Source organism: Saccopteryx leptura, chromosome 2 (genome assembly GCF_036850995.1).
Source record: "Saccopteryx leptura isolate mSacLep1 chromosome 2, mSacLep1_pri_phased_curated, whole genome shotgun sequence".
Lineage (NCBI taxonomy): Eukaryota > Metazoa > Chordata > Mammalia > Chiroptera > Emballonuridae > Saccopteryx > Saccopteryx leptura.
The window spans coordinates 266,064,468-266,077,875 of record NC_089504.1 but is presented as its reverse complement, the minus strand read 5'-3'; the positions used below and the strand labels follow the sequence as shown (position 1 = coordinate 266,077,875).

General features: G+C 44.9%; 1 protein-coding gene across 2 annotated transcripts in view; it reads right to left on the bottom strand.

Annotated features, from left to right (window-relative positions):
* Positions 1–13,408, bottom strand: part of RGL1 (ral guanine nucleotide dissociation stimulator like 1) — a 234,599-nt gene that overhangs the window by 59,940 nt on the left and 161,251 nt on the right. For both annotated transcript variants that reach the window (XM_066361707.1, XM_066361708.1), the window contains one exon: positions 3,980–4,057. In XM_066361707.1, the coding sequence (XP_066217804.1) occupies positions 3,980–4,057 (78 nt within the window). The remainder of the gene's footprint in view (positions 1–3,979; positions 4,058–13,408) is intronic.

The window sequence follows — 13,408 nt, the reverse complement described above, 5'->3', positions numbered from 1 at the left end:
GTTGCAGGGAGAGGGGGAAGGGAGACCATTCTGTGCACCATGGAATGTTTCACAGTGATCCTGGCCTCTACCCACTAGATGCCAGTAGTGCCCCCACCACCACCACCACCACCAAGTTGAAACCAAAATATCTCCAGATGTTGCCAAATGTGCCCTGAGGACGAATCGCCACATTGAGAGCTGCCGTGTCGCCCCATCTCCCCATGTCCATCAGCCATTGAGAAGCTCTCAGCCACTAGATGTCAGAGCAGCTGGGCGACTGAGAAGCTCTCAACGCATTACCTATGGGACGGAGAGGTGCACCCCCAATCTCCTCTCCAAAAGACAGCAACCCCATCTGGTCACAGATGCGATCAGGACAAGGGTAAGTTTAGAAGAAGAGAGCAAAACGATAATGGTGAAGTGAGATGAAAAATAACAAAAAGAAGTGGGGGGGGGCAGCAAAAGGGAAATGGAAGGAAGAGAGAGGTCAGCGGGCAGAGGGATCCCGCGTTCCAGGGTTGGTAAGACACAGCCACCCATTATAAGAGAAAGTGGCGTATTGGCATCAGGCATCATTCTTCTTTTAAAAAGGCAACTCAGTCTGAGAAAAAGGGTCAAGAACTTTCTACCAATTCATTGCGAGCCTTTAGGAAAGAACCATGGACCCCAGATGATGGACCCCCCAGGGGTGTTCTGTGTGAGGCTCTTTGTTAAGGCATCAGATGCTTACGACTGTAAAGCCCTTTAAAACAGGTTTTCCTGCGGTTTCACCCACCTTACTGTTGCTGGTGTGCAGTGAATCTGAATGAAGTTTTATAATAACAGGCCTTTTAATAATGAGTATGACCCTTCATATCCAAGATACAAATCAATCTCCTTTCACTACAACTTCCCAGGAACCTAGTTAACCTCAAACACCCCTGGGAAACAGAGAAGCTCTGGGTATTTTTCAGACTGCTGCTCTCCCTAGAGTGTTCAGGCGGCCAGCTGAATGGAAGCTCCACATCTGACTCAGTTCTAAAGTACGTGAAAAACAGCACCATTATTTCTGAATCTGGTCAAGGTAACGTCTGACCAGCTGACCACTCAGTTCTCCCAGTCTCTCTTCTTCTGTGCATATGCTTAAGAAGACGCATCAGAAAAGGTTCTTTTTTTAAAAATAAATTATGACTGTGGTTAGTTTTCATGGAGAAACAAAATTACCAACAGCAACAACAAAACCCCTCTGATCCTATGATTCACAGACTTTGAAGTGCACGGGAGTCCCTTGAGGATCCTGTTAAAACGCAGATTCTAATGTAGGTCTGGGCGGGGCTGGAGAGTCCGCGTCTCTAATCACCTCCCAGGGGCCCTCCCACAGCTGGTCTGTGCACCACACTTAGAGTAAGAAGGTACCAAGTCTAACCCATTCTCCAAAATCACCTATCTCATATTATTCTCCTCCTGTACAAGCTTGTTGGGGGTTAGCTGCCCACTGCTTACCGAGGCAAGTCCAAATTCTCTTGTGAGACATTAAAGCCTTTCATGACATACTGGTAACCCCCATCTTGCTTCAGCTTGACTACCTCCCTTCACCCATCCCTGTACCCCATGAAGCGGCCCCACCAATGCTGTGCTGTTCCCTCAAATGTCGTGTATGCTGCATGTCCCGGGTTTGGTCCCAATGTTCCCTCTGCCTGGATGGCTCTAGCACCAAAATCTTCACCCCCCCCCCCTTAGTGCCTACCTCAAATGTCACGTCCAGGAAGCCTTCCCCAAGCCCTCGAGGAAGAAAGCGCTGGTTCTACCCACATATTGCACTGGGCATTCAAATATCTACACTGGTGTGTCTAGTTTTCTGGAAAGATATAGTCCATCCAAGAAAAGTTTAAAACTACCTGGAGCCTAATTTGGGAGTTAAAAAGATAGTTTCTAACCTTCACATTCTTGGCTAGTGAAGAAAGGAGTCCGTTGGTCGGAGTCCATTAGTCAATCTGAGTTAAAAATCCCATAGGTTTACCTCCAGCACTTTTGGCCCCAAAATAAATATCTACCACCAGTGTTTCAGGCACTCTGACATACATCCCATCTCCTCAAGAACATCACTGCTATAGCGGTGGTCCCCACCCTCGCATCATGGATTTTTCCTGGATGTCTCCAAGATCATTCTCATCAGCATAAACTATCTCCCGTTGTAATATCTATAAATATGCACAATGAAAAAACCCTTCCTTGCCCCCAGATAATCTTCCATTCCATTTCTCTGTTCCCCTTTATAGCAAAACTTCTCCAAAAAGTTATCAAACTCACCATCCTCACTTCCTCCCCTTCCATCCTCTCTTAAATCACATCTGTGCTTATCAAAGGATCAAAGCGTTGTAACACAATGGTAGACTTCCCAGACTCCTCTCACATGATCTCTCTGGGCAGCGCTGGACGTGGCTGGCCCCACTCCTCACCCCTCAGACCCTTTCCTGCTTGTCTCCTGGAACATAACTTCCTCTTCCTTGTCTTCCCCCAGCTGCTCTGCTCCAGTCTCCTCCGCTGGGCCCTCTCCTCTCCTAACTCTAAACACGGAAGGGAACCGAGGCTCTGATCCAAGGTCGCCAGATCAGGAAGCGCATTCCTGGCACATGAATCAAACTGTCCATCAATCAAACTAGCCCCTGAACCTCATGACTCTGCACCTCTCCCTTCTCTATCCACCCTTTGTCCACAGGAGGTCACATCCAGCCCACAGCTTTAAATACCATGTATAAACCTGAGGATGTTCAAATTTATACCTCCAGTCCAGACTTCTCCTTGAAATCTAGGCTCCTCCAATTACCTCAAAATTAACATGTTAAGACTGCTACTGACGTACTCCCCACCGACCTGTGGCCTGCTCCTGCCCACCAGTCTGTTTTGTCTCCTAAGCTGGGGTTCTGCTCCACAGTTGCTCCCACCACAACCCTGGGGGCTTCCTGGCCTCTTTTTCTCTCATATGCCTCCTCCACTCCATCAGCGGCACATCGCATCGGCCACACCTTCTACACCCTATAGAAGCTTGAGCTCCTCTACTGTAATCTCATGTCCACCTACCAGCACCCTTTACCTGGACCCTATCCAGGGTCCCCCTCTACTGTAACCTCACATCTGCCCACCATCACCCTTGGCCTAACCAGGTTCCCTGCTGGCACTCCTGCCCTATCCCCACTGTCATGGCCAGAGCCAGAGGATGCCTTTCAAGATATAAATCAGCCCTGGCCAGTTTGCTCAGTGGTAGAGCATCAACCCAGCGTGTGGAAGTCCCGGGTTCGATTCCCAGTCAGGGCACACAGGAGAAGCAACCATCTGCTTCTCCACCCTTCCCCCTCTCCTTCCTCTCTATCTCTCTCTTCCCCTCCTGCAGCCAAGGCTCCATTGGAGCAAAGTTGGTCCGGGTGCTGAGGATGGCTCCATGGCCTCCACCTCAGCCACTAGAATGGCTCCAGTCACAACGGAGCAATGCCCCAGATGGGCAGAGCATGCCCCCTGGTGGACACGCTGGGTGGGTCCTGGTTGGGTGCATGAGGTAGTCTGTCTGACTGCCTTCCCACTTCTAACTTCAGAATACAAAAAAAAAAAAAAAGATATAAATCAGTGCCAGGTCTAACATCACCAGATCAGAACCACACTCCTAGTACCCAATGGGAATCAAACTTTCCAACAGGATCTAGCTGCCTCACGTACTTCATCCTCTTCTGTGTGGATTCTTTGTCTCTCTGCTAAAATATCAACTTCATAGGAGCTGGGATGTTTTATTTTGCTCATGGCTGTACCCCTTAACACAGAACATGGCAAACAGTAGGTACTCAATGCATTTTTACTGGATGAAAAAATGAGAATCACTAGACAGTCAAAAAATAATTCTCTGTGCTTATGGAAAAAAACATAGCAATATTCCAAAGGAATTTTAAAAAACCCCTACTAAAGTACATTCTTTCAAGATAATAAGTGTTGACCAAGAGCTTATAATGCAGACCAAAGGCCTACTCACTTCCTGATCACCGTCCTGGACTCGGACGAACTTGGGCTTCCATCTTCTTCACAGTTTGGGCTTGTCAGGTTTCCGTACCTTCACAGAGAAAAACAGCAAAACCGTCAGTGGTTTAAAACTCTTCAATTTCAACCACAAAATAACAGGTTCTCTTTTCAGAAGTAATTCAGGAAAGAAATATCGATGAAATAGCACCAAAAATGATACTGTAGAGTTGATATTTGCTTAGTGGACATATCTGTATATTCTAAACAGAAAAGTGACAATGAATCAATCATCCTTCTTGAAACTTTCTCTTCATATGTAATATTTCCTTGAATTTTTAAAAAATGGCATTGGGCTTTTCCTCTTAGCAGAAGAAGCAGATCTTTTATGATCCTTCCTGAGCTCCTGAGCACACAGCCCGACACGCCCGCTGTGCTGCAGCTCTCAGCAATGGCTCTGCCTGCAGAGCTGGCACACCTGTGCCACACACGAGCACAGAGGAACAGCTCCAGACTACACACACTTCCACCGTGGTCTCTCTGAAGATAACGTCCTGCTGGGGAAAAGTTATGGAAATAATTCTGGAACCTCAAGTAGTGACTGAGAGAGAGAGAGAGAGAGAGAGAGAGAGAGAAGGACTAAAGAACAGAACTGCTATATCTCCTCTAACCAGGAGGGCAACTGTGGGTAAACTGAGGCTGGGCCAATCTAGACACAGCAACTAAGGAAGGGAGGACACTGGGGCACAATGTTTTAGGAAGCAACAGGTGCTTAAGGTTTAAAATAAGACTCATTACATACTCAAAATTTACTAAGTAATTGATCAGTTCCTAATTACACTGTTAGCTAATCTTCCAACTCTAATGTAAGCAAGTGCATTTCACAGAAATGTATCATGTTTTGTTTGGGTCAGCATGCACATTTAGACCATTTACTTTGAATTCTTCAGGAGTCTTTATAGTAACTTATAATGCTGAGACTATTTCTGTGGTTTATCTTCCATCAGCAAAGAATTTGGAGATTCCTTGGAGTTTCCCAAGCTGATAGTCTGTGCTAATGTTTTGATAATAGAAATTCTACCATTGGTGGGTTGACATTTTTTTTCTTTTTTTTTTTTGGGGGGGGGGCGTGGGTTGACATTTTTAAAGAGTACACTTTTATCTTCTGCTAATGGGATTAAAGGCCCCATTACCCTTATGGTTCTTGGTTCCTAGGATTTAAAATCCTTTTAAAAATAAAAGTCCACCATCTGGTTTGACCAAATGCCAGTCCGTCTGGTCTCCCTATCACCCAATCCCAGTAGGGTCCAGTTTGTGCCCTTAGGCATTAAGCCCCACCCTTCCATCCACCTGCTCCTTTTCTGAGCTCATCAGCCTTATGGACTTCTTGGCCTCCCGAAAATATTTTCCACTGGCCTCCGCCTTCCCTGTTCCTCTTCATTCTGTCCTGCACCTGCTATTTAAAGAGCTTCCAGGGCTACCCATTGCTTTTCCTGAGATAAGAACCCAACCAGATTAAGATTTATGCAACCCCGTGTGAGCAAGGCAGGGATGGGAAATGAGATTTCTATTAAGTAAACAGAGTGGAATTTTTGGCTCTCTCCTTGGCCACCATCATAGTGAACCATGTCCTCCTGTTCTCTCCCAACAGGCTCTGCGGTGATTTAAGTAGGAAAGATCGCGGGGGTGTGGTAGGGAGCGGGACTCTCCGAAGCCCAAGAGCCCCGTTACCTCCCACCTATCTGACCAGAGTGACCCAGGAACTCCTCCTGCCAGTCCTCCATGACTACCATATTCCCCCATGTATAAGACACACGTTTTTTCAAAAAATGCGGGGTCTAAAAACTGGGTGCGTCTTATACAGTGGTTGTGGCATTTCAAATGTCACAGATGAAACTGCGAACAAGGTAATATATGAAGACAGTGATTCATCATCAGACACAGATGAGGACAAGCTAATGGATGAAAGTTTGACAGTGATGAAGAGTTGTATGAATTTTATGATGAATAAAACGAGTTCAATAACTTGATGTAATACATTTTTTTTTTCAAAATTAAGGTGTGTCTTATACTTGGGAGTATCTTACACTTGGGGAAATACGGTAAATGTGGGATTTCATCTTTATTTTTGTCATATGCCATGTTAGTCCATTAATTCTCTCTGTTCAGGAAATATTGCCTCTTTTCTCTTCCCACTGGGAGCCATGGGAGAGAGAAACACAAAAAACCCTTACCAGGAAAAGACCCACATTTCACTGCTCCTTGACTTGTGTTTTCAGGGGTGTTTGTACTACAAGTTTCCTATTCCTTGTCATACCTTTGCCTCTCCAACTCTGCTGCCCTTTCTATGCGCTTTCCGGACCAAGTGAGATGCTGACTCAGAACTGAGATGGCACCGACACCCATCACAGCCCCCTTCCCGGACCCAGATGCCCCAGGTGCGCTCAGGCGTGTCAAGAACTAGGCAGCCTATACTGATGTGCAAAGTTCTCTCATTAATTAAGCGAGTACCATTTTCTCCAAATGTGAGCTGGGAAGATCACACAGATATTTCTCTCAGCCATCAGTGTCTACAGGTTCATAATCGGAACCAAACTGACTGATAATAGCTCAGAGACCAGTAAGAACCATCAACAGTAATGCTTGTGCGCACAAGTCCACATTGGTCCAGGTGCTCAGGCTTGGAGTCTGTAGACACTTCTCCACCCAATGCCCCAGGTAACCCTTTCGACAACGCCTTTATAACATGTCCTGAATCTAATCACTTCCACCTGGCTCAGCCTACCACCACCCATGCCCCGGAGCAATGCAAGCACCACCTGACTGTCTTCTGGCTCCCTTCGGCTGCCACAGTGATCCTGTTCAGTGTGAATCGGGTCATGTCAATGCCCCGTTCATAACCTCCAATGGCTCCCATCTCACTCTGAGAAAAAGCTAACGTCTTACCTGTCTCACGAGGCCGCGAACGACCAGCTCCTGATATCCCCGACCGTGTCTCCTGCACTCACTCTCCGTGAGCCTCACACCTCCTTGCTGCTCACCCACACCCTAGGCATCGGCCAGCCTCGAATCCACGTGCTCCCCACAGCCTCTTCCCACACCCAAGCCAAGGGCACACTCCCAAAGCTCCTTCGGTTCTTTGCTCCCATGTCACTTTATCAGTGAGGCCTTCCCTGACCGCCCTATTGAAAGCATGTACCAACTCTAACTCCACTGCCTTTAACACCACCTAATACACTGTGTGATTACTTATAGTGTTAACTGTCCATGAGAACAGACAGTGCACAGGAGCAGGATTCTGTCTCATCTGCATCTACTCACTACTCTTTAATACGTAAAACAGGCACCCAGCAGGCACGTTGATGGCTGTTTGTTGGGAGCCAATGAATGGCTTAGCGGGGTTCCCTAAGCAACCTTGACAACGCACCTCCCACCTACTGGGTTCTGCCAAGGCACCATCTGCATATACAAGTGTCTTAACCTGTCTGTGCCTTCATTTCTAAAGGTTTAGGAGCATAAAAAAGCTTTAGGATAGCTGTAATTATTCCAAAAAGCTAAAATTAAAATGCAAAAGAAATAAGGTTTTAAGATCTTTATTTAAACTGAGATCTTGATAGGGTCAGCAAGTATGAAAATGCAAAAAGAAAAAAAAAATGTATATACAATTTTACAAAAGACACCTTTAAGCGTGAGATAGAATTAAAGCGTCTATCACCCTCTAGAACTTAATGGACTGGGGATTATTCGCCCCTGAACTTTTCTTATCATTAATGAGAATAAAATGCTTTACAATAAAGAAGCTAGACCAGCTTTGGAATCAAGAACTCTTTAATGTTCAAGCTAGGGTATTTAAGAGTCAGTTTTACTAGATTAAGAATTTCCTTTGATGTTTCCTGGACCCTCTCATAGCTTCCCATCAAAAACCAAAGTCAAGTTCAATTCATTCACTCTGGGGGAACAAATAAAGGGTGTGTACATGTGTGTGTGTCTAATTAGTAGCAATAGAATAGCTACAGACAAACCTGTCAACAGTGTCACCTCCGATTTCTGCAAAGCCTCCCTAGGATTTGAGATCAAAGCTCCAACCTCTTCAGAAGGCTTATCAATGAGAAACTGCCCGTCTTTAAATGGTAACTCATAAAACAAATTAAAGCACCAATTGTCAGAATGACTTTTGACATGGTTTCCTCTGTATCACAAGGCAAGAGAGAGAGTTACAAACGTCTCCTTAAGTAGTGCCTTAAGTAATTATTTACTGCGGTCTAAAAATTACCAGAAAAAGAAGAAGATAAAAAAAACACCCAATATAATATTTAACTGGTTGCTGATACTTAAAATCAGAAGCAGTTTTTTCCAGAGGGAGTGGATGTATTGTTTAGAGCCCCTCTGGGCAGATGAAATGTTTAATACAGGTTTGAAGGGAGGACCAGGGATATTTGTGGTTCAAAGAAACCCTGAGATAAAGTTATGGCCAGGGACATCTTTCTGGTAGGGGTCCTTTTCCACCTTTGCTCCCAAACAGAAATGTCTCAGGGACACCAACCAGGAGGGGGGACGTCCTGAAGAACTCTTCAGCTCCCCTTGATCCGGGCAAGTTATCCAATAATAACAGTAGTTAATAATTATCAAGAGTTTATTCTATGCCAGGCACTGTGCTAAGCACTTTATGTGATTTTTTTTTATTTAATTTTCACAGTAATCCTATAGGGTAGTGGTATTGTTATTATTATTATTATTATTATTCTGATTCAACAGATGAGAAAATGAGGCCCACAGAGCTTAAGGAATTTGCCCTTGGAAACACAGCTAATAAGGGGAGCGGGGATTTGAACCCTGACAGTCAGACTTCCCAGACTCCGAGTCACTGCCTACCACACAGCTGTAGTTATTTTATTTTTTTCTATGCCTCCTCCAACCAGATAACAAATTCTTGGAGGTTGGAAACATTGAACCTTTTATTCATTCACTCAGTTATTTATTCTTTCACGTATTCTCATTCAAGGAATATTTCTTAAGACCTATGTCCAGTGACTATTTTGGGCTCTGGGAACATGAACAAACCAAAGCCCCTGTTTTCATGGAGCGTATGTTGTAGTGGAGGGAGATAGACAATAAGCTAAGAATTGGCTGCTGCATACTAAGTCAGACAGTAAGAAGTGCAGTGCAGAGCAAGGAAGCTGCTAAGCAGGCCTGGACACGACTGGGGGTCAGAGGTGGCTCCTTCACGTGCGATACCGAGGGAAGGTCCGATGTGAACGAGACAACTAAGTACAATGCTCCCGAGGGTGAGGGAGTGGGCTATAGAGACGGTGCCAGGAAGCAGGGGAGAGCGAGCGCAAGGGTCTGGGTGGGGGTCAGGACAGCGTGCTTGAGCAACACCTACAAGCCCGGTGAGGCAGGACGGGCCCAGTAAGCACGGGACAGAAGATGAGGCATGCAGGTGACAGGGACAGATCGCGAGGGCCTGGGAGGTCACCATAAGGACTTTGGTTTCACTCTTTTATCTTGCTTACTGCTATATCCCCTGAGCCTGGGACAGAGCTTGCTCTTAGTAGACACTCAGTAAACATTTGCTAAGTGAATGAATGAACTGATGCCCTCTACAACCATGAATAGAAGAGAGCTGGGTGCGGAGAGAAGGGGAGAAGCTACTTCGCGGAAATGATAAAAGAACAGAGAGGAGGAAGCCAAGGACACAGACCTCACAGGAAGCTGCTGACTCAGGGCCTCTGGGAGTCTTTGCTTCCCTAATAAGCCCCCGCCCATGAACATCTGAGACATTTTTCTTTAACTGACCTGCGAGAACACAGGTCAGGTATGAGAAAAATGCTCAGAAGCTGACCTTGACTCAGGAGAATGACACGGTGAACCAGCCTGCAGATGTCAGGAACAGCAAGGAATGCCCCAGGAAGACTGAACTGGGGCCAACAGATCAGCAGGACGCTGTCTTTAATCGCTCTGAGTAACACGCTCCGTGGCCGGCACCTCTCCACCCAAGTGTGACCTGAGGACTGGGTCATCGTCACCACCCTTACCTCGGAAAGGTCTTGTTACCATCGTGCAGTTGGTTATTCAAGGAGAAGACAAAGGTCAAAGACAAACAAGGCAAAATCTCCTTGTTCTCTTGCGAGAAAGGAAAGGGCCAGCGACACTGAGCGGAGAACCCAACAGTGAGCTTTCTGCTCAGAAGGCCTGGTTTCTAGGCCATGACTTCCCATGACTAGAAAAAGTTAGACGACCCAGGAGAATCTGCCCCTTCCCCTCCAGACCTCTGTTGTGAAGGGCCCTCCACCTGCCCGGGCCTTCGAGTCTACAGATTATCTCACAGTTGTCCCTGAAAGTTAAGGCAACATTAACAGCCAGAAAGTACCTGGTATTTCTGTTTCACTTGACAGTTACAAAAATGCTATAAATTTTTCCTTGAGAATACTACCTTCACCCAGCCACCACCCACACCTGCCTCAAGTGGAGACCAAGAAAAAAAAAAAGATCAAGATTTTATCATTACCATTCATCCAGAAAAGGAAAATGAAAAAGTGTCTCTAGCTATAAGTTATTTCTCATTCAGATTTAAAGTTACTTCTTAAGTCTCACACCCTTGCTGTAAGGTCTCTACGGTTTCCCATTCCGAGTCCTTGTTGTCCTTTTCTCTTCCCGGGCCAGCTCTCTGCCCCAGCGCATGACGGCTCAGCAGTACGCCCTCAGCAGTATGGACTTTAGTTCATACCAGCCTCTAGTCTAAACAGTCAACTGCAACACATGGTGCGGTTACAGTGAGGGACAACAGAAGACAGAGGGGTAGGACCGGCGGCCGGGGAACAGGCAGCACACTGACAATCACAGAATCTGTTAACAAGTCAAAACTGTTCTCAGATTTAAGATGAATTAATGCTTTATTAACAAATCAGTCAAGCCTGTGGCTCGGGTTTCTCCAATCACAAAAAGCTGCTCTTGAACAGCTCTTCAAGAATCCTGTGAAACACACCATGTAAAACCACACACACAACGCATATATGGTCAGTCATGGTACTCTATCATTGTGGGGACTACTTACCTCTTCTATGCTTACAGAAACACAATAGAGCATCACTTTATCTAAACTGCTGCTTACTGACCGCTTTAGGAGAGGCCAAAGGCAAAAGAATTATGTTTCTCGGGACAAGGGGCCTGATGTCATTCTCAAGAGTTAAGTTTACGGACACACATACACAGGCATACAAAGAGTAAAAAAAAGTCAAATGAGAGGAAAGTAACTTTCAAAAAAACACAAAGTAACTCAAAAGTAGTTAGTCCCTTTTCCTTTCCAAGAATTAGAGATACTCTTTAAAGTCGCTGAATTTACTTTCATGGAATTAATGAATTTATGTTTCAGAACCATACTTAAGACATTTGCCCCATCATAAGAGAAGCTAGAGCAGTGCCCTCCTCTCACTCATAATGGCATAATAGCCATCTGCATGTCCCTTGTCACCACAGTAAGAAGGCTTTGCCTGGAGATGATACAGGTCAAAACACAGAGTTCTTTATACAAGAACCTATGGAAGTCTGGAAATCTCTAAACAGTATGCAACATTCGATGATGAGCTTGTTTCTGTAGAGGGGTCCAGAGTTTCTAGCAAATTAGTAAAGGAATTGGAGATCAACCCCTCCTGCCAACTGCTAGACAATGGTAAGAACACTGCTTTAGATTCTCAAAGCTGAATTGAAGAGTTTCCAGCTACCATTCAGGATACATGCACCTTGCCTTTCAGTTTTTTGTCAGTTTTATATTCTAGTTTCTAAACAGAAGCACCTTTTTTAAACCTGCTGAGAAATTTGGTATTATTTCCTAAAAAAGGATACCTGCATGTCCTGCCTCCCTTTGCCAAGTGAGAAAATAAAAAGAAAACTACTTCCTAGAAACACGTTTATCTCATTTCCAGAAATGAGATCCAGCCTGATTCTGACCGGTGGGACATCCTGGGCAGCACCCGTTAGTGTCTACTTGAACAGGACTGTCACCACCACCTCATGAAGCTGGGGCTCGGCCATCACCACAGGCTCCCACGGGAGATTTCACAGTGCTGCTCGGTGACAGTCGGGTCCCTTCAGCAAAAATAAAGACAGATTTACCAAAGACGACCAACCCAGCTGGGAAAAGAACCAATTTCCATTTTTCCTCGTGTGATTATAGTTGGATGTAATTCTAAAACAGTACCAAATTGAACTCTCTGGTTAACCCAAAGCAATGGTGTAGACTAGACACAGGGAGCAAGAGTAACAAAGCTTGTCATGCTGAGGCTAAGCCATACCTCACAGAGTGGAGTGTGTGGGCCACCGCTGAACAGGGAATGATATTCTGAGCACAACAAAGGTGCAGGTCAGCCAACACCGGCCCCTCAGCTTCCTTGAGTCTATGAGCACTAGATTTTGAGAGTCAATCTCCTTAACAGAAATCCCTTGTTTCCTATCAAATTATGAACAGCTTTTCTAATAGACCCAAAATTTTATTGATGTTGTATTAGATTTCTATTGCTGCCACAAACAATTACCACAAATTTAGTACCTTAAACAACATAAATTTATATATGGTATAGGTCAGAGTACAACAGGAATCTCACTGAGATAAAATCAAAGTGTCAGGAGGTATACCTTTCTAGAGGAAATAATCCATTTAGTCACCTCTTCTAGCGACCAGAGGCTGCCAGCATTCCTTGGCTCTTGGCCGCCTCCCTCCACCTTCAAAACCAACAACACAGAAACTCTCCGATCCTGTTTCCAACCTCACTTCTTTTCCTCTGACCCTTTTACTTCCACCTTCCACACTTGCGAACCCTTGTGATAACAATGGGCCCTCCCAGATAATCTAAAATTATCTGCTTATTTTAAAGTCAGCTGATTAGCAGCCTTAATTCCATCTTCAACCTTAACTCTGCTTTGCCATGTAATGGGGATCAGGACTAGACATGTTTAGGGAGGGGGTGATTATTCTGCCTGCCACAGATGGGTATGTACATTACTATAAATGTTATATTTTCTATAGTTTCATTATCTAAACTATTTTTCTCCACCTGATAAAGTATGAACTAGCAAGAACCTGGGACCTTTTATAAAGTACATGCCCTATGAAAGTTTTCAGTGCTCTTTATGATGTTAGAAGCATTTTGATACCCAAAGCTTCTCATAGCCCTTGTTATAATCCTCTTTTCTATCAGCAAATACTTTCATCATCCTAATAATCACAGGAAACATGATCTGAGTCTAATTTATCTTTTGGCAATCTGCCTTTTTGTTTTGTTTTGTTTTGTTTTAACCCACAACACATATACCATCCAAGGGTTTCCTGGCTATGGAGTCATGAACACTCAAACCAAGAGCATATCTATTTAAACTCATCTGCTACAACAAAATATCTTCAGAAATGTCCTTTGTTTTCTAAGAAATTCTCACCCTGGTGAGGATATGA